Below are 20,000 nucleotides of genomic sequence, written 5' to 3' on the forward strand. Positions count from 1 at the left end.
CTGAAATCAAACAAATGTGGCTCAGCAAAGTCCAGACTCTTCTCTGTTCTGGTCCTCAGTGGTGGAACGAACTCCAGACTAATGTCAGGACAGCAGAGTCACTGCCATCTTCAGAAAAAGGCTCAAGACTCACCTGTTCAGACTTCACCTCGACTAGCATGACCTACTAACACTACCAAAAACCCTTACCTATAGCACTCTGATCGTAGCACTGTTGCTCTTGAAGTACTACTTTACTCAGATGAGGATCTAACACTTGTTCTATTTTTAGCTCTTACTTTATCGGCAATGATTCGTTGTGGTTTCTTTGTTTCCTTCTTTTGATAAATGTACTTATTGTAAGTCGCTTTGGACAAAAGCGTCTGCTAAATGACCTAAATGTAAATGTAAATGTAAATGGGAGTCTTCATCTGGGACAGGGGTCTTCATCTGAGACGGGGGTTTTCATCATCAGGGTCGGGGGTCTTCCTCGGGGACGGGAGTCTTCATCTGGGACAGGGGTCTTCATCAGGGATGGGGGTATGTATTTATATGATCTCTGAGACCAGTATCAGTCTCCAGTATCAGACTCTAGTATCAGAGACCAGTATCAGAGACCTGTATCAGAGACCAGTATCAGACTCGACTCCAGTATCAGACTCCAGTATCAGACACGAGCATCAGACTCCAGTATCAGAGACCAGTATCATAGACCAGTATCAGACTCCAGTATCAGAGACCAGTATCAGAGACCAGTATCAGACACGAGTATCAGACTCCAGTATCAGAGACCAGTATCAGACACAAGTATCAGACTCCAGTATAAGAGACAAGTATCAGAGACCAGTATCGGTCTCCAGTATCAGAGACAAGTATCGGACTCCAGTATCGGACTCCAGTATCAGACTCCAGTATCAGACGCCAGTATCAGAGACCAGTATCAGTCTCCAGTATCAGAGACCAGTATCAGTCTCCAGTATCAGAGACCAGTATCAGTCTCCAGTATCAGAGACCAGTATCAGTCTCCAGTATCTGACTCTAGTATCAGACGCCAGTATCAGAGACCAGTATCAGAGACCAGTATCAGTCTCCAGTATCAGAGACCAGTATCAATCTCCAGTATCAGAGACCAGTATCAGACTCCAGTATCAGACTCCAGTATCAGACTCCAGTATCAGAGACCAGTATCAGAGACCAGTATCAGAGACCAGTATCAGAGACAAGTATCAGAGACCAGTATCAGTATCAGAGACCAGTATCAGACGCGAGTATCAGACTCCAGTATAAGAGACCAGTATCAGAGACCAGTATCAGTCTCCAGTATCAGAGACAAGTATCGGACTCCAGTATCAGAGACCAGTATCAGAGACCAGTATCAGTTGCCAGTATCAGACTCCAGTATAAGAGACCAGTATCAGAGACCAGTATCACTCTCCAGTATCAGACTCCAGTATCAGAGACCAGTATCAGTCTCCAGTATCAGACACGAGTATCAGACTCCAGTATCAGAGACCAGTATCAGAAACCAGTATCCGAGACCAGTATCAGTCTCCAGTATCAGAGACCAGTATCAGTCTCCAGTATCAGAGACCAGTATCTGACTCTAGTATCAGACGCCAGTATCAGAGACCAGTATCAGAGACCAGTATCAGTCTCCAGTATCAGAGACCAGTATCAGACTCTAGCATCAGACGCCAGTATCAGAGACCAGTATCTGACTCTAGTATCAGAGACCAGTATCAGAGACCAGTATCAGACACGAGTATCAGACTCCAGTATCAGAGACCAGTATCAGAAACCAGTATCCGAGACCAGTATCAGTCTCCAGTATCAGAGACCAGTATCAGTCTCCAGTATCAGAGACCAGTATCTGACTCTAGTATCAGACGCCAGTATCAGACGCCAGTATCAGAGACCAGTATCAGTCTCCAGTATCAGAGACCAGTATCAGACTCTAGCATCAGACGCCAGTATCAGAGACCAGTATCTGACTCTAGTATCAGAGACCAGTATCAGAGACCAGTATCAGAGACCAGTATCAGTCTCCAGTATCAGAGACCAGTATCAGACTCTAGTATCAGACGCCAGTATCAGAGACCAGTATCAGAGACCAGTATCAGTCTCCAGTATCAGAGACCAGTATCAGACACGAGTATCAGACGCCAGTATCAGAGACCAGTATCAGAGACCAGTATCAGTCTCCAGTATCAGAGACCAGTATCAGACACGAGTATCAGACTCCAGTATCAGAGACCAGTATCAATCTCCAGTATCAGAGACCAGTATCAGTTGCCAGTATCAGACTCCAGTATAAGAGACCAGTATCAGTCTCCAGTATCAGACACGAGTATCAGACTCCAGTATCAGAGACCAGTATCAATCTCCAGTATCAGAGACCAGTATCAGTTGCCAGTATCAGACTCCAGTATAAGAGACCAGTATCAGTCTCCAGTATCAGAGACCAGTATCAGAGACCAGTATCAGTCTCCAGTATCAGAGACCAGTATCAGACGCGAGTATCAGACTCCAGTATCAGAGACCAGTATCAGAGACCAGTATCAGTTGCCAGTATCAGACTCCAGTATCAGAGACCAGTATCAGAGACCAGTATCAGACGCGAGTATCAGACTCCAGTATCAGCGACCAGTATCAGAGACCAGTATCAGACTCCAGTATCAGAGACCAGTATCAGTTGCCAGTATCAGACTCCAGTATCAGAGACCAGTATCAGACGCGAGTATCAGACTCCAGTATCAGAGACCAGTATCAGAGACCAGTATCAGTCTCCAGTATCAGAGACCAGTATCAGACGCGAGTATCAGACTCCAGTATCAGAGACCAGTATCAGAGACCAGTATCAGAGACCAGTATCAGTCTCCAGTATCAGAGACCAGTATCAGAGACCAGTATCAATCTCCAGTATCAGAGACCAGTATCAGACGCGAGTATCAGACTCCAGTATCAGAGACCAGTATCAGAGACCAGTATCAATCTCCAGTATCAGAGACCAGTATCAGACGCGAGTATCAGACTCCAGTATCAGAGACCAGTATCAGAGACCAGTATCAATCTCCAGTATCAGAGACCAGTATCAATCTCCAGTATCAGAGACCAGTATCAGACGCGAGTATCAGACTCCAGTATCAGAGACCAGTATCAGAGACCAGTATCAATCTCCAGTATCAGAGACCAGTATCAGTCTCCAGTATCAGAGACCAGTATCAGACGCGAGTATCAGACTCCAGTATCAGAGACCAGTATCAATCTCCAGTATCAGAGACCAGTATCAGACGCGAGTATCAAAGACCGTCTGAGTACTGGTCCGGCAGTGACCACACACACACACACACGGGACTCACGGATCTTGGCCACACTGGCCACCAGTAGCCAGGTGGCGATGATATACGGGGTCTGGACGTAGCTCCACTCCCACTGGACGACCCGGTACCCGCCGCCGTAGTGGGGCTGCTGCCCCCCGCCTTCCTCCTCTCCGGGGCCGGACGGTTCCGACACCGCGGACCGGGCCACGGCGACACCGGGCGCCCCGTAGTCCGCCCGGGGCTGCTGGAGGAGGAGGAGAGGCGGGGCGGAGGGCGAGGCAGGGACCGGCGGAGAGAAGCCGACACCCGTACCACGGAGCGCCGGAGCGCTCGTCCCCGGCAGGTCGGCGGCGGCGGCGGACGTCAGCAGCAGCATCAGACCGAGCAGCATCATCTTCCTCCCGGAGCTCAGCGGACGGACATCCTCCTCCTCACCTTTATATACGGAGAGGACGGAGCCGCGGAGGGCGGGAGGAGGCCGGAGGAGGGAGGCCGGCAGCCCGTCTCACATCAACACACAGCCGGTAAGAAGGAGGAGGGGACACCGGAGCTAGACATGTGACCCAGGAGTCCGGTTTAAAGAGACGCTGCAGGTGGGAGGGACGGCAGGACCAGGACCAGTACTAGTACGAGTAATAATACTACTAATACAAATACTACGAGTGGTACTATAACTACTAATACTACCAGGACTAGCACTACTACCAACAATACTACTAGTACTGGTGGCACTACTACTACTATACTAGTAACTGCACTACTACTAATAATATTAGTACTTGTGGTACTACTCCTAGTACTGCAGGTAGGAGGGACACAATGGCAGGACCAGTACTACTATTAGTACTGATAGTACTACTACTACTACTACTAGGACCAGTATTAATACTAGGTCTAGTACAATACCACTACTTTGGTACTAATACTACTAGTACTGGTGGTGCTACTAATAGCAGTACTAGTAATACTACTAATAAAATTACTAGTGGTACTACTACTTGTACTGCAGGTTGGAGGGACGCAACAGCAGAACTAGTACAACTCCTAGTACTAGTGGTACTACTAATAATAGTACTACTACGAGTAATACTACTGCAGGTAGGAAGGATGCCAAGGCAGGAGTAGCTCTAGTAATATTACTAATAATACTACTGGTAAGTACTACTACTACCACCACTTATACTATTAGGGGACCTGATGAGTTAAGGGGGACCTGAAGAGTTAAGGGGGATCTGATGAGTTAAGGGGGACCTGAGGAGTTAAGGGGACCTGAGGAGTTAAGGGGGATCTGAGGAGTTAAGGGGGACCTGAGGAGTTAAGTGGGACCTGAAGAGTTAACATTTACATTGCATTTAGGTCATTTAGCAGACGCTTGTGTCCAAAGCGACTTACAATAAGTACATTTATCAAAAGAAAGAAACCACAACATATCATTGCCGATAAAGAGCTAAAAAATAGAACAAGTGTTAGATCCTTGTCTGAGTAAAGTAGTAGCTGTTCAGCAAACATACCGTAAGAACAACAGTGCTATGATCAAAGTGCTATAGGTATAGTTAAGGGGAACCTGAAGAGTTAAGGGGGACCTGAGGAGTCAGGTCTGCCTGCTGGATGAAACACTGAATTTAAGGGGTTGGGGGTCATATTAAAGCCACCATGACACATTCAGGGTCCTGTAGGACGTTTGGTTCTGATCTCGTTCAGTCTCGGATCCCAACGTCGTCACTTGCCATGAAGACAAATAAGATCGTTCAATCAAAGAAAATATGTGTAAACATGAAATGCTGCGGTTCTTTATTACAAACTTTATTAATCACACCTGAACACAACCTTTCATGTCATCATGGAAACAAGTCTCAGACTACGGAACGTTGTGGAACCATTCCGTGGAACCAGTTGTGACACCAAACTTTCAAGGACTGGAGTGATGACACATATAGTTAAAGCTGAACTCTTTATTCATAAACGGGAACATTCATTTCTTTAAAGCACAAATAAAATCCTCATTCAGAATTAAATGCTGAAAATTGTCAAATTCTTCTGGGATCTTCCAGGTTTAATAACTTTTATTAGAATTAATTATTTACCTTCCAGGACTTTATGTGATTGGACGCTCAGATTAAATTCAAACTGCTCCCACGTTTCACGTTTTTAACAGCAGATGAGCAGTGATGTCACACTGGGACACTGTGACATCACTCATGTGGTCTTCTGGGTCCGTGGTCCCCAAGAGGTCTACATAGTAGCTCACATTCGTAGTCTAAACATTGAAGGGGGACGAGGTACTCACTACCTTAAGGTGTGTGTGTGTGTCTCAGGTGTGTGTCTCAGGTGTGTGTGTGTGTGTATGTGTGTCTCAGGTGTGCGTGTCTCAGGTGTGCGTGTCTCAGGTGTGTGTGTGTGTCTCAGGTGTGTGTGTCTCAGGTGTGTGTGTGTGTCTCAGGTGTGTGTCTCAGGTGTGTGTGTGTGTGTCTCAGGTGTGTGTGTGTGTGTGTCTCAGGTGTGTGTGTGTGTGTGTCTCAGGTGTGTGTCTCAGGTGTGTGTGTGTTTGTGTCTCAGGTGTGTGTCTCAGGTGTGTGTGTGTGTGTCTCAGGTGTGTGTGTGTGTGTGTCTCAGGTGTGTGTGTGTGTGTGTCTCAGGTGTGTGTCTCAGGTGTGTGTGTGTGTGTGTGTGTCTCAGGTGTGTGTCTCAGGTGTGTGTGTGTGTGTGTCTCAGGTGTGTGTCTCAGGTGTGTGTGTGTGTGTGTCTCAGGTGTGTGTTGGAAACATGGAGGCAGTTTGAACGAGTGTCTGTTGGTTGCCATGGTGATATTAATAAATACAGGTCTGATAAACAGATGATGCTGAAGAGCAATAGGTCTGATCCTCCTGCAGGAAACACAGGGACGCCATCCTCATCTGGTCTCTCAGCTGGTCTGGTCTTCAGTCTCTGTGTCCACCAGGCTCTGCTCAGACCCTGTCTGCGGTCTTGCTGTTGAGTCCTAGAGCCTGAACCATGTCCAGACTGAGACCACTCTTTAGGGTCCTCCGCACTGAAAAACACACATACATGATATGAACGTCTGTGAGACATGTCCCGGTCCTGGTCTCAGTCCCGGTCCTGGTCCCCGTCCCCTGGTGTCCAACAGACCCAGGGTCAGTGAGGACGTGATGTCTATCAGAGGATTAGTGAAAACAGAGATACGGAGGCTGTTATGACCACAGAGCTGCTGTTGAGTCTGGAGACACCCAAAACAAAGGGCTTGGATCTGGTCTCAGGTCTCAGGTCTGCTTAAAGGGGGGCCAATGTGTCCTTGAACGAGACGCAACTTTACTGACTTTAGTCTGAACTAAAAGCCTTCTGAACTTGGAAACAAAACACAAACATCCAAACTAGCTGGTTGGTTCTGGTCTCAGACTGCAGGAAGCATCTCAAGTTCAGGTCTGTGATCTCGACTACCTGAAACCCCCATCAACTCCTCTTAAAGGACATTTAAGGAGTCCTCATCTAACGGAGACTTGAATGCTGAATCAGCACCACATCAGGCCGTGTACTCACATGACTTCCTGTTCACTCGGGACCGTTTGCGGGTCTTGGGGCTGGCAGGTCTGTCGGAGGGATTCTGGGTAACGGACTTCACCAGTCGGTCCATGATCTCGTCCGTGGCGTCGTCCTGGCAGCTGGTTCCGTCTTCTTTGGCAACAACCATTCGAGATGGACTCACCCTGCCGAGACCTGAGGACCAGGAGCAGAGCCAGAACAAGAATCAGATCTGAACTAACATACAGGGGCTGTATGTAAGGACTCATTAAGATGGGTGGCGAGGTGGATGGGTCCACCAACCGAGAACTTGAACCACCAGACCTGTTGGACACCACGAGTCCCAAAGTTGTTGAGACGGTTTTCATGAATAACTAAGTGTTTTTGACGTCTAAACCTAACTAAGGGGTCTTGTTGTCTTAACCTAACTAAGGGGTTTTGTCGTCTAAACTTAACTAAGGGGTTTTGATGTCTAAACCTAACTAAGGGGTTTTGTTTTCTAAACTTAATTAAGGGGTTTTGTTATCTAAACCTAATTAAGGGGTTTTGTTGTCTAAACCTAACTAGGTTAGCGGAGGTTAGCTCCGTTAGCGCCAGCTAGCGGCGGTTAGTGGCGGCTAGCGTCAGTGACATACTGCGGACGGCTCTGGAGCGCCTCAGGCCTCGTTGGTCAGCAGTCACGCTGGTCGAACTGCTGATCAGCAGGTTCTTCATGTTCTCATGCTCCTCCTCCTGACCCGGCTCCGCCTCTGCTGCCATGGAGACGGGGGAGGGGCTGTCCTCGTGAGGTACCGCCCCCGAGAACTTCTCCGTCTGAGAGGACAGAAGAAGAGGAGGAACAGCGTCAGCGAGAAACCTGAGGAAGGCTCATCAATAAATACATTCATTTACTGCTGGTGCAGCGCCAACCCCGAAACAAACCAATCAGCAGCAGGCTTCAGGGAACAGGAAGTGATGTAATGAAGACATCCATCATGGCTGAACGCACCATGCTGGTTTAGTGAATGGAGTCTGGCTACATTAACTCATCTTGTTAGAGAGGAGCATGTGTGTTGTGTGACCTCTGACCCCCCGGGGGCGGCGCTCCGTTACCTCTAGGGTTGCACATCTCTTTGTGATAAACGGTTCGATATGCATCTAGATACACAGGTTACGATTCGATTCAAAAACGATATCCTTTATCACAGACCGATTCAAATCGATTCCATACAGTGTAAGAACGATACGATTCGATTCTACGGTTAATATTTGTTGTAGATATTTTATTAAATAAAGAAGCCGATTCTATGAAAGTGACAGTACAATAGTTTCTTTCAAATATGTAAAATACCACATATCCCCAAGCATTGTGTCTGTATGGCACTGGCAAAAAAAAACAGAACAACAAAATCACATGTCAATGTATTTATTTTTAGACATGGACCAAAAAAAAACTCTGTCTGAATCATTGGATGGCGGTCACAGGACAGTGTCGTGGACGCTACCCGTGCTGCGGCCGCCTCTTGTGGCGCAAGTTGAGACACAAGCGATTGACATTCAAAGCCGTCCGTCTCTCACGTGCAGTCACGGCACGTCGCAGCCGCCTACCTGTGCTGCGCCCGCCTCTCCACCTCCACCTCCTCCATGTTCCGTGTTGTCCCTTGTTTATAACTCATACCAGCTAGCCAGCTACGGCGTTTCACGGGCAGCTTCAGCTCTCGCGTTGTTTTAGAGACGCTGGTGTAATGCCGCCAATAGATATGATGCCGCCAACCGCTTCAAAGTCTTGCGATACCCGATCAATGACTCTGTAACCGATTTATCTAGGAATTCATTGATAATTCGTATCGATTGAGGAGGCTGCTACCGATGCAGCCGTATCTCTCACTTGTTGAACCGAATATCCGGTCGCATCGGTTTATCGTTTACAACCCTAGTTACCTCAGTGATCATCTTGCCTCGGGTCTTGGTCCTTTCTCTGTGAGCGGCTCGTTTCCTCTTGAGGGTCAGGACTCTCTCTCTGGTGGTCCGGTACTCCAGAGAGAACTCGCTGATGATCCGGCAGAAACTGGTCACCTTGATGTCTCTCACCGACGAGGACGGCTGACCCAGGAACAGCAGGAAGGAGTGGAACCTGGGGACGGGGGCGGGGTTTCTGACTCAGGTGTGTGTGTGTCTCAGGTGTGTCTCAGGTGTAGGTGTGTTTCAGGTGTGTGTGTGTCTCATGTGTGTGTGTGTGTGTGTGTCTGAGGTGTGTGTCTCAGGTGCGTGTGTCTTAGGTGTGTGTGTGTGTCTGAGGTGTGTGTGTGTCTCAGGTGTGTGTGTGTCTCAGGTGCATGTGTCTCAGGTGTGTGTGTGTCTCAGGTGTGTGTGTCTAAGGTGTGTGTGTGTCTCAGGTGTGTGTGTGTCTCAGGTGTGTGTGTGTGTCTCAGGTGTGTGTGTCTAAGGTGTGTGTGTGTCTCAGGTGCGTGTGTCTCAGGTGCGTGTGTGTGTCTCAGGTGTGTGTGTCTAAGGTGTGTGTGTGTGTCTCAGGTGTGTGTGTGTCTCAGGTGTGTGTGTGTCTCAGGTGCATGTGTCTCAGGTGTGTGTGTCTCAGGTGTGTGTGTGTCTCAGGTGCGTGTGTGTGTCTCAGGTGTGTTCGTCTAAGGTGTGTGTGTGTCTCAGGTGTGTGTGTGTCTCAGGTGTGTGTGTCTCAGGTGTGTGTGTGTCTCAGGTGCGTGTGTGTGTCTCAGGTGTGTGTGTCTCAGGTGTGTGTGTGTCTCAGGTGTGTGTGTGTCTCAGGTGTGTGTGTGTCTCAGGTGTGTGTGTCTCAGGTGTGTGTGTCTCAGGTGCGTGTGTGTCTCAGGTGTGTGTGTGTGTCTCAGGTGTGTGTGTGTGTCTAAAGTGTGTGTGTGTCTCAGGTGTGTGTGTGTCTCAGGTGCATGTGTCTCAGGTGTGTGTGTCTCAGGTGTGTGTGTGTCTCAGGTGTGTGTGTGTCTTAGGTGTGTGTGTGTGTGTCTCAGGTGCGTGTGTCTCAGGTGTGTGTGTGTCTCAGGTGTGTGTGTGTCTCAGGTGTGTGTGTCTAAGGTGTGTGTGTGTCTCAGGTGTGTGTGTGTCTCAGGTGTGTGTGTGTCTCAGGTGTGTGTGTCTCAGGTGTGTGTGTGTGTCTCAGGTGTGTGTGTGTGTGTCAGGTGTGTGTGTGTCTCAGGTGTGTGTGTGTCTCAGGTACGTGTGTGTCTCAGGTGTGTGTGTGTGTCTCAGGTGTGTGTGTGTGTCTCAGGTGTGTGTGTGTCCAGGTACGTGTGTCTCAGGTGTGTGTGTGTGTCTCAGGTACGTGTGTGTCTCAGGTGTGTGTGTCTCAGGTGTGTGTGTGTCTCAGGTGTGTGTGTGTCTCAGGTGTGTGTGTGTCTCAGGTGTGTGTGTGTGTGTCTCAGGTGTGTGTGTCTCAGGTGTGTGTGTCTCAGGTGTGTGTGTGTGTCTCAGGTACGTGTGTCTCAGGTGTGTCTGTGTCTCAGGTGTGTGTGTGTGTCTCAGGTGTGTGTGTCTCAGGTGTGTCTGTGTCTCAGGTGTGTGTGTGTCTCAGGTACGTGTGTCTCAGGTGTGTGTGTGTGTCTCAGGTACGTGTGTCTCAGGTGTCTGTGTCTCAGGTGTGTGTGTGTGTCTCAGGTGTGTGTGTCTCAGGTGTGTCTGTGTCTCAGGTGTGTGTGTGTCTCAGGTACGTGTGTCTCAGGTGTGTCTGTGTCTCAGGTGTGTGTGTGTGTCTCAGGTGTGTCTGTGTCTCAGGTGTGTGTGTGTCTCAGGTGCATGTGTCTCAGGTGTGTGTGTCTCAGGTGTGTGTGTGTCTCAGGTGCGTGTGTGTGTCTCAGGTGTGTTCGTCTAAGGTGTGTGTGTGTCTCAGGTGTGTGTGTGTCTCAGGTGTGTGTGTCTCAGGTGTGTGTGTGTCTCAGGTGCGTGTGTGTGTCTCAGGTGTGTTCGTCTAAGGTGTGTGTGTGTCTCAGGTGTGTGTGTGTCTCAGGTGTGTGTGTCTCAGGTGTGTGTGTCTCAGGTGCGTGTGTGTCTCAGGTGTGTGTGTGTGTCTCAGGTGTGTGTGTGTGTCTAAAGTGTGTGTGTGTCTCAGGTGTGTGTGTGTCTCAGGTGCATGTGTCTCAGGTGTGTGTGTCTCAGGTGTGTGTGTGTCTCAGGTGTGTGTGTGTCTTAGGTGTGTGTGTGTGTGTCTCAGGTGCGTGTGTCTCAGGTGTGTGTGTGTCTCAGGTGTGTGTGTGTCTCAGGTGCGTGTGTCTCAGGTGTGTGTGTGTGTCTAAGGTGTGTGTGTGTCTCAGGTGTGTGTGTGTCTCAGGTGTGTGTGTGTCTCAGGTGTGTGTGTCTCAGGTGTGTGTGTGTGTCTCAGGTGTGTGTGTGTGTGTCAGGTGTGTGTGTGTCTCAGGTGTGTGTGTGTCTCAGGTACGTGTGTGTCTCAGGTGTGTGTGTGTGTCACAGGTGTGTGTGTGTGTCTCAGGTGTGTGTGTGTCCAGGTACGTGTGTCTCAGGTGTGTGTGTGTGTCTCAGGTACGTGTGTGTCTCAGGTGTGTGTGTCTCAGGTGTGTGTGTGTCTCAGGTGTGTGTGTGTCTCAGGTGTGTGTGTGTGTGTCTCAGGTGTGTGTGTCTCAGGTGTGTCTGTGTCTCAGGTGTGTGTGTGTGTCTCAGGTACGTGTGTCTCAGGTGTGTCTGTGTCTCAGGTGTGTGTGTGTGTCTCAGGTGTGTGTGTCTCAGGTGTGTCTGTGTCTCAGGTGTGTGTGTGTCTCAGGTACGTGTGTCTCAGGTGTGTGTGTGTGTCTCAGGTACGTGTGTCTCAGGTGTCTGTGTCTCAGGTGTGTGTGTGTGTCTCAGGTGTGTCTGTGTCTCAGGTGTGTGTGTGTGTCTCAGGTACGTGTGTCTCAGGTGTGTGTGTGTGTCTCAGGTGTGTGTGTCTCAGGTGTGTGTGTGTCTCAGGTGTGTGTGTCTCAGGTGTGTCTGTGTCTCAGGTGTGTGTGTGTCTCAGGTGTGTGTGTGTCTCAGGTGTGTCTGTGTCTCAGGTGTGTCTGTGTCTCAGGTGTGTGTGTGTCTCAGGTGTGTCTGTGTCTCAGGTGTGTGTGTGTCTCAGGTGTGTCTGTGTCTCAGGTGTGTCTGTGTCTCAGGTGCGTCCCACCTGTTGATGACCCTCCTGTGGACCACCTTCAGGATGATGATCCTCTGCGTACAGTCCTTCAGGAAGTCCGTCAGCTTGTTTTTCAGTGGCGCCTTCGTCTCGTGTTTGGCCACCACCTTCAGGTTGTCCCATGATGCTTTGCAGCGTCTCTCCAGCTGCACCAGGTTCTCCGACAGCAGCTCAAAGTCCACCTGCAGGGAGACGGCGACCCCCACCTGTGAGTCATCCATCCCACACCTTTCACATCAAGGCTATGACATCACTGGGCGGGGCAGTACCTTGGAGGAGCGGGTGATGGCCGGGACCTCGGAGTAGATGTCCGAGGATTCTGGGTAACTGTCCAGCAGCAGACTGCAGGTGTGATGCAGCAGAGTTTGACGGTGGACAGTGTCCTTCACCTCCACCACCTTCTCCAGGTAACCCAGCTCAAAGCCTTTAGCCTGGACACACACACACACACACACATACACACATGTCTCTAATCTGTGATTGGACAAACAGATTTATCTGAATGTGACCAGCTGACGTCCCCATTACTAAACATTCATATTTATTATAGAAACAAACTGCAGCCTTCTGGAGGACACGGGACAGAGGACAGTAGGACTGAGGACCCAGGACAGTAGGACAGAGCACAGTAGGAGAGAGGACAGTAGGACTGAGGACAGTAGGACACAGGACCTAAGGACAGGAGGACAGTAGGACAGAGGACAGTAGGACTGAGGACAGTAGGACACAGGACCTTAGGACACAGGACAGTAGGAGGACAGGAGGACACAGGACAGTAGGAGGACAGAAGGACAGAGGACAGTAGGAGGACAGAAGGACAGTAGGAGGACTGAGGACAGTAGGACAGAGGACAGTGGGAGGACAGAAGGACAGTAGGACAGTGGGACAGTGGGAGGACAGAAGGACAGTGGGAGGACAGAAGGACAGTGGGAGGACAGTATATTTTTGATTATTACAGTGTTATAATTATCATGATTACGTTCTTTTAACACCACGGTTGTACTATCAGCATGTATGATGTAAGAGTGAACTCTGTGATGTCATCGATGACTCGTGAGTCCCGTATGTGAGGAGTGTGCGTGTTCTCACGCTGGAGCTGTTGAGGAAGTTCCCGATGGCGAGCAGCGTCGCCAGGATCCTTCGGAACGTCTGATTGGACGCCAGCTGCTCCATGCCGAGCTTCAGGTCAAACAGCGGCTCTGCGATCTCCTGCAGGGGGCGAGACACGCTCAGTCACACCTGGGTCTGTCGGACCTAGACCCAGACCGGTTCCCCCTGGTGCCAGTGTGGTGCGTTACCTTCTCCAGGGCTTCGTAGTTGAGTTTAAAGGCCCAGAGCTGCAGGCGGGGAGCCAGGGCGCTGATGGAGGCCAGGCTGAACAGGAACTGCTCCGCCGAGCCCAGAGGGACGTCAGGGTGGGCCAGCTGGGCGTCCTGGATCTTCTGCTTCTCCTCCTCTGTGGGGGTCATGGTCAGGATCTTCTGCTCAGGACAGAAGGGGGGTCAGCTCAGTCTGGTTCAGTCTAAACTAGATCTCTGGTTGTCACAGCGCCCTCTGCTGACAGGAAAAACCCTGTACCTCGATCCCCTCCTTGCTGATGGCGTACTCGTCAAAGTTGAGGATTGCGGTTTTGATGACGTGGACGGCTGGCAGGACGGTCATCCCGATGTTGATGGCGTTGCTCCTCTTCGGGTCCAGGACCAGAATCTCAGACTTCTTTGTCTCAGGTCCTTTCTACATACAGACATCACATTAACTGCAATGCAATTTCCACTGCAATAATAACCCTAACCCTTAATAATAGCTAATAATTATTAATAACTACTTAGAACTGCATTAATAACAGTATTAATGACAGCTTATAACAGCATTAATAACAGCTCATAACCGCATTAACAACGGCTAATAACATTAATAACTGCATTAGTGGGGCGGTCGGTGGCGCAGTGGATAAGGCAGCCGCCCCATGTACGGAGGCTCAGCCTCGGCGCGGAGATCAGTGGTTCGACTCCCGGCCCGGCAATCTCTTTCGCGCATGTCTTCCCCCTCTATCTCCCCTTTCCACACTGTCTTTCTCTGCATAAATCAATAAAAATAAAAAGGCTTGCATGGCACTCCAGCCATAAAAAAATTATCTTTAATAACTGCATTAGTAACTGTATTAATAACAACTTATAACTGCATTAATAAAGGCTAATAACTATTACCTATTAATAACAGCTAATAACCGCATTAATAACCGCTAATAACATTAATAACTGCATTAGTAACTGTATTAATAACAACTTATAACTGCATTAATAACGGCTAATAACTATTACCTATTAATAACAGCTTATAACTGCATTAATAACAGCTGATAACATAATCAGGGCTTCCCACAATGCATCTGTTCTTCTGCTCCAGCTGAAACAGGCCTCGTTACCTTGGCGACCGGCAGTTCCTTGGCCTTGGACTCAAACAGGTGTTCGAGGCGGGACGTGTCCAGCGCCACCTTGTCCAGCGACGCCCACACTGTCCCCCTGCCGAAGCGGCACCGCTGAGGCCCGTCGGCCTGCTTCAGCTCCTTCCAGAACAGCTTCACCGTCTTCTTCTTGCCCCGGGAGCACGCCGCCGCCGGGGGGGGCGGGGCTCCGGGGGGAGGGGGTGGGGGAGGAGGAGCACCCAGGCCTGGGGGAGGAGGTGGAGGAGGAGGGGGAGGCGGAGCACCCAGGCCTGGGGGAGGAGGTGGAGGAGGAGGGGGAGGAGCACCCAGGCCTGGGGGAAGAGGAGGAGGGAGGCCAGAGAAGCAGGAGGAGGCGGAGTCAAACGTGTCCATGTCCAGGACGTCAATGTCCTCCTCGTCCAGCAGGTCTGAGAAATCCAGGTCTTTGATGCGCAGGGCGGCGGCGCTCGGCTGCAGCTGGTCCCAGGCGTCTGCGGGACCCCCTGGACCCAGCGGGGTCATCTGGGTGGTCTCCAGTCGGCGGGCGTGGCTCTCCACATCGATGCTGGTCTGCTGGCGGATGTGGCGGTTCTGATGGGGGGTAAGATCATGTTAGACCAGGGTTTCTAAACGGGCTTAGAACCAACACCCTTAAGGACTACAATATCTGATGACCATCATCACACATTACGACTTCCTGTCCAGTCAGACCTGTTGCTGTTCCGCCAGGCGGGCCAGTGCGGCCTGGGCTGAGCCTTCCAGACCCTCCAGCTCCGCCCTGCGGGTGGCGCTGCTCTCGCTGGCGCCGGGGGCCTCCACGGAGCGCTGCTGGAGGCTGGACAGGCGCTCCGACACACGACCCAGACCCAGATCTCCTCCTGAGGGGGGGGTGGACAGAGGAGGTCTCACTTAGAACCCAGAAGGTATAAAGGGACACGTCACATAGTTCTACTTCACTGGAACAGAGTACATCTACTGTGTGGGAGTAGTAGTTTTACTGCTGTCAAAGACCTTAAGGTTTTCAGACACTACATTACAGATCAATGTATCGGTGCATTGATGGTCTGTTTGATGGTCTGTATTGATGGTCTGTACTGATTAATGATCTGTACTGATGGTCTGTACTGATTAATGGTCTGTATTGATTGTCTGTATTGATGAATGGTCTGTATTGATGGTCTGTACTGATTAATGGTCTGTACTGGTCTGTACTGATTAATGGTCTGTATTGATTGTCTGTATTGATGAATGGTCTCTATTGATGGTCTGTACTGATGAATGGTCTGTACTGGTCTGTACTGATTAATGATCTGTACTGATGGTCTGTACTGATTAATGGTCTGTATTGATGGTCTGTACTGATGAATGGTCTGTACTGGTCTGTACTGATTAATGATCTGTACTGATGGTCTGTACTGATTAATGGTCTGTATTGATGGTCTGTACTGATGAATGGTCTGTATTCATTGTCTGTATTGATGGTCTGTACTGATTAATGGTCTGTACTGGTCTGTACTGATTAATGGTCTGTATTGATTGTCTGTATTGATGGTCTATACTGATTAATGGTCTGTACTGAAGTTCTATACTGATTAATGGTCTGTATTGATGGTCTGTAGACCAGCGAGCCGCGTGCTCTCACCAGGCAGGAAGTTGCCTTCTTCTTCGGTGGTGCCGGGGACGGTGGCGGTCGGGCTCAGGGGGACTGTGGGGGTCTTCGAGTACAACATGTCCAGCAGGAACTTCCTGTCGTTGGACAGCGTGCTACACTGGCGCTGCAGTGGTGGCGGCGCTGTGACAGAGATGATCACATGTCAACAGGAAGTCAAACCTTCAGAATAAAACTGACGTCTCACCTGGGTCATTCTGGGCGTGTCCGTTCGTGGGCGTGGAGACTACGGACACACAGAGAAGAAGCATCATCATCATCATCATCATGATATCATCATCATCAGAGTTTTATCGACGAGTGATTTGAACTTTTACTCTGGCGGGACGGTCCTGCTGGCGGGTGGGCGCCGCCCTCCTCTGCAGGCCACGGGCCCAGGGTGATGACATCATCAGACGAGGATGGCGTGGACTGGCTGAGGTTCTTGCTCCTCCTCTTCTTCTCCCGCTGCGTGGCGGCGAGGCTGCGCAGGAAGTTGTCTCTGTCAAGGGACAGGAAACCAGGTGAGACGGAGCCAAGATGGCCGACAGTGGGCGTTGCCTTCACTGAACTGGATGATTGTTTTTCAAGTAAAAGCGTGCCGATATGATTTCTCTTCCTGTTGAGACTCAAACCAGCAGAGGACTTGTCCTGATGTCTCTCCTGTCTCCATGGCAACACACAAACCATCACTATTCACACTGTTCCTTTAATAACTACAGGCTGTCTAGAAGTGGACGTCATGGCAACAACCCCCGTTGGTTTGTGGGGGGAGGAAAGTGGGAGGAGGAGGAAGGAGAGGGGGAGGGTGGAGGGGGAAGAAGGAGAGGGGGAGGAACGTGGGAGGAGGAAGAAAGAGATGGGGAGGAGGAGGAAGGGGAGGGGGGAGGAGGAAAGGGGGAGGGAGGAGGACGAAGGAGAGGGGGAGGAGGAGGAAAGTGGCAGGAGGGAGGAAGGAGAGGGGGAGGAGGAAGAAGGAGAGTGGGAGGAGGAGGAAAGTGGCAGGAGGGAGGAAGGAGAGGGGGAGGAGGAAGAAGGAGAGTGGGAGGAGGAGGAAAGAGAGGGGAAGGAGAAGGAAGGGGAGGGGTTAGGTTAAGGAGGAGAGAGGGAGGGAGGAACAAGGAGAGGGGGAGGAGGAAAGAGGGAGGAGTAGGAAGGAGGAAAGAGAGAGGGAGGAGGAGGAAGAAGAATGAGGGGGGAGGAAAGTGGGAGGAGGAGGAAAGAGAGGAGGAAGGAGAGTCTAGAAGAAGTGGACGTCGTCATGGCGACGACCCTGTTAGTGTGTGGACCATGGTTATGAAGCCTCCAGTTCACCATCTTGGATTTTAACAAACTGTGGTGGAAGTGACCATATTTTTGGAGTGTGGAGAAGCTACGGGTGGATCTGATGAACGTCCCCCTGGTGGCCGCAGAGAGGATGCAGCTTTAAGGACCTCCAGGACCAGGAGGTGGAGCACAGACAGGAAGTGAGACAGTATTAAGAGACGGACCGACACGTTGCTGGTTTGAGTCTGAACAATAATCTGAATTAATATGGACATTTGTCGTCATGGCGACGGAATCAAACTTCAGAATCACTGAATCAGCTGGACGAACATTCACTTCGTCTTCACTGCAAAACCAAACCAGTTGATTAACACCAGAGATTAGACACACACACACACACACACACACACACACACACACACACACACACACACACACACACACACACACACACACACACACACACACACACACACACACCTGGTCCAGGTCTGAGCTGCTGGTCTCACTGTCTAGAGGCTGCAACAGCTTCACAACAGTTAAAGTTGTGTGACAGTTTGAGAGTTTATATTGTTGTGATCTGAACCACAGGAGGAAAATAGACCCAGAACAGGACCAGGACCAGGATGCAGATAGGACTGAGGAGAACCAGACTTCCGTCCCTCAGAAGTTTCCTTGAACCCAGTTTGTTAGAGACACATCAACGACACCGTCACTTTAAAAGTCAACAAACATGACTCAGCATTTCTCAGCAGCAGAGGGCGCCGTCCTACCTCCAGCTCCCAGCATGCAGTGGGACTGCAGCAGTACTTACTCAAACCTCCTCAGAACCGGCTTGTCTGGGTTTACATCAGAGCTGCAGAGACAGACACACACAGACACACACACACAGACACACACACACCCACACACACAGACATATACACACACACACCCACACACACAGACATATACACACACACACCCACACACACAGACATATACACACACACACCCACACACACAGACACACACACACCCACACACACAGACACACACACAGAGACACACACACACACACACACACACACACAGACATATACACACACACACACACACAGAGACACACAGACAAACACACACACACAGACACACATATAGACACGCACACACACACACACATATATACACACACACACATATACACACACACACACACAGAGACACACATATAGACACGCACACACACACACATATACACACACACATATATACACACACACACATATATACACACACACACACACACATATACACACACACACATATATACACACACACACACACACACAGAGACACACATATAGACACGCACACACACACACATATACACACACACATATATACACACACACACATATATACACACACACACACACATATACACACACACACACATATATACACACACACACACACACACACACACACACACACAGAGGCACACATTAAGCGTTTCTAACATTCCATGTCGAGACCTGAACCCCTGAGACCTGAATCCTTAGACCTGAACCCTGAGACTTGAAACCCAGAGACCTGGACACCGAGACCTGAAACCCACAGATTAGATCCCAGAGACCTGAGTCCTGAAATCCAGAGACCTAAACCCATAGACCTGAACCCAGAGACCTGAGCTCCTGAGACCCAAACCCTGAGACCTGAACCCGCAGGTCAGCCGGAGACACTAGGACACCTGTGTCAACCACTGAATCACTGTGGCAACAACAATCCAGCCTGCACACAGGACTCATTACCCATCATCCTCGCTGCTCTGAGAGCAGCTGGATGCCCCGCCTCCTTCAACCTGATGAAACGAGGAGGAAGGAGAGGGGGAGGAGGAGAGGAGGAAGGAGAAGGGGAGGAGGAGAGGGGGGAGGAGGAAGGAGAGGGGAGGAGAGGAGAGGGGAGGAGAGGAGAGTGGGAGGAGGAAGGAGAGGGGAGGAGAGGAGAGGGGAGGAGAGGAGAGTGGGAGGAGGAAGGAGAGGGGAGGAGGAGGAAGGAGAGTGGGAGGAGGAGAGGAGGAAGGAGAAGGGGAGGAGGAGAGGGGGGGGGAGGAAGGAGAGGGGAGGAAGAGAGGAGGAAGGAGAGTGGGAGGAGGAAGGAGAGGGGAGGAGAGGAGGGAGGAGGAAGGAGAGGGGAGGAGGAGGAAGGAGAGTGGGAGGAGGAGAGGAGGAAGGATAGGGGAGGAGGAGAGGAGGGAGGAGAGTGGGAGGAGGAAGGAGAGTGAGGAGGAAGGAGAGGGGAGGAGGAGGAATGAGAGGGAGGAGGAAGGAGAGTGGGAGGAGGAGAGGAGGAATGAGAGGGGAGGAGGAGAGGAGGAAGGAGAGGGGAGGAGGAGGAAGGAGAGGGAGGAGGAAGGAGAGGGGAGGAGGAGAGGAGGAATGAGAAGGAGAGGGGGGAGGAGGAAGGAGAGGGGGAGGAGGAGAGGAGGAAGGAGAAGGGGAGGAGGAGAGGAGGAAGGAGAGGGGAGGAGGAGGGGAGGAGGAGGAAGGAGAGGGGAGGAGGAAGGAGAAGGGGAGGAGGAGGAAGGAGAGGGGGAGGAGGAGGGGAGGAGGAAGGAGAGGGGGGAGGAGAGGAGGAAGGAGAAGGGGAGGAGGAGAGGAGGAAGGAGAGGGGAGGAGGAGGAAGGAGAGGGAGGAGGAGGAAGGAGAGGAGGAAGGAGAGGGGAGGAGGAGG

General features: G+C 50.7%; 2 protein-coding genes across 7 annotated transcripts in view; both read right to left on the reverse strand.

Annotated features, from left to right (window-relative positions):
• Positions 1–3,817, reverse strand: part of slc9a5 (solute carrier family 9 member A5) — a 21,106-nt gene extending 17,289 nt beyond the window's left edge. The window contains exon 1 of the mRNA XM_084016329.1: positions 3,339–3,817. Within this exon, the coding sequence (XP_083872455.1) occupies positions 3,339–3,693 (355 nt within the window). The 5' untranslated portion in view covers positions 3,694–3,817. The remainder of the gene's footprint in view (positions 1–3,338) is intronic.
• Positions 3,818–5,236: 1,419 nt separating this feature from the next.
• Positions 5,237–20,000, reverse strand: part of fhod1 (formin homology 2 domain containing 1) — a 44,364-nt gene continuing 29,600 nt past the window's right edge. For 4 of the 6 annotated variants that reach the window (XM_084016211.1, XM_084016210.1, XM_084016208.1 and 1 more), the window contains 15 exons: positions 18,100–18,141; positions 16,358–16,521; positions 16,228–16,266; positions 16,014–16,163; positions 15,083–15,249; positions 14,372–14,962; positions 13,525–13,680; positions 13,245–13,427; positions 13,036–13,155; positions 12,216–12,377; positions 11,938–12,128; positions 8,736–8,928; positions 7,451–7,628; positions 6,834–7,010; positions 5,237–6,327 (listed from right to left, as the gene is read on the reverse strand). In XM_084016211.1, the coding sequence (XP_083872337.1) occupies positions 6,245–6,327; positions 6,834–7,010; positions 7,451–7,628; positions 8,736–8,928; positions 11,938–12,128; positions 12,216–12,377; positions 13,036–13,155; positions 13,245–13,427; positions 13,525–13,680; positions 14,372–14,962; positions 15,083–15,249; positions 16,014–16,163; positions 16,228–16,266; positions 16,358–16,521; positions 18,100–18,141 (2,596 nt within the window). In that variant the 3' untranslated portion in view covers positions 5,237–6,244. The remainder of the gene's footprint in view (positions 6,328–6,833; positions 7,011–7,450; positions 7,629–8,735; positions 8,929–11,937; positions 12,129–12,215; positions 12,378–13,035; positions 13,156–13,244; positions 13,428–13,524; positions 13,681–14,371; positions 14,963–15,082; positions 15,250–16,013; positions 16,164–16,227; positions 16,267–16,357; positions 16,522–18,099; positions 18,142–20,000) is intronic. The other 2 variants (XM_084016209.1, XM_084016212.1) reach the window with 1 other exon arrangement.

The sequence above is a fragment of the Eutrigla gurnardus genome, assembly GCF_963514095.1.
Source record: "Eutrigla gurnardus genome assembly, chromosome: 1".
Lineage (NCBI taxonomy): Eukaryota > Metazoa > Chordata > Actinopteri > Perciformes > Triglidae > Eutrigla > Eutrigla gurnardus.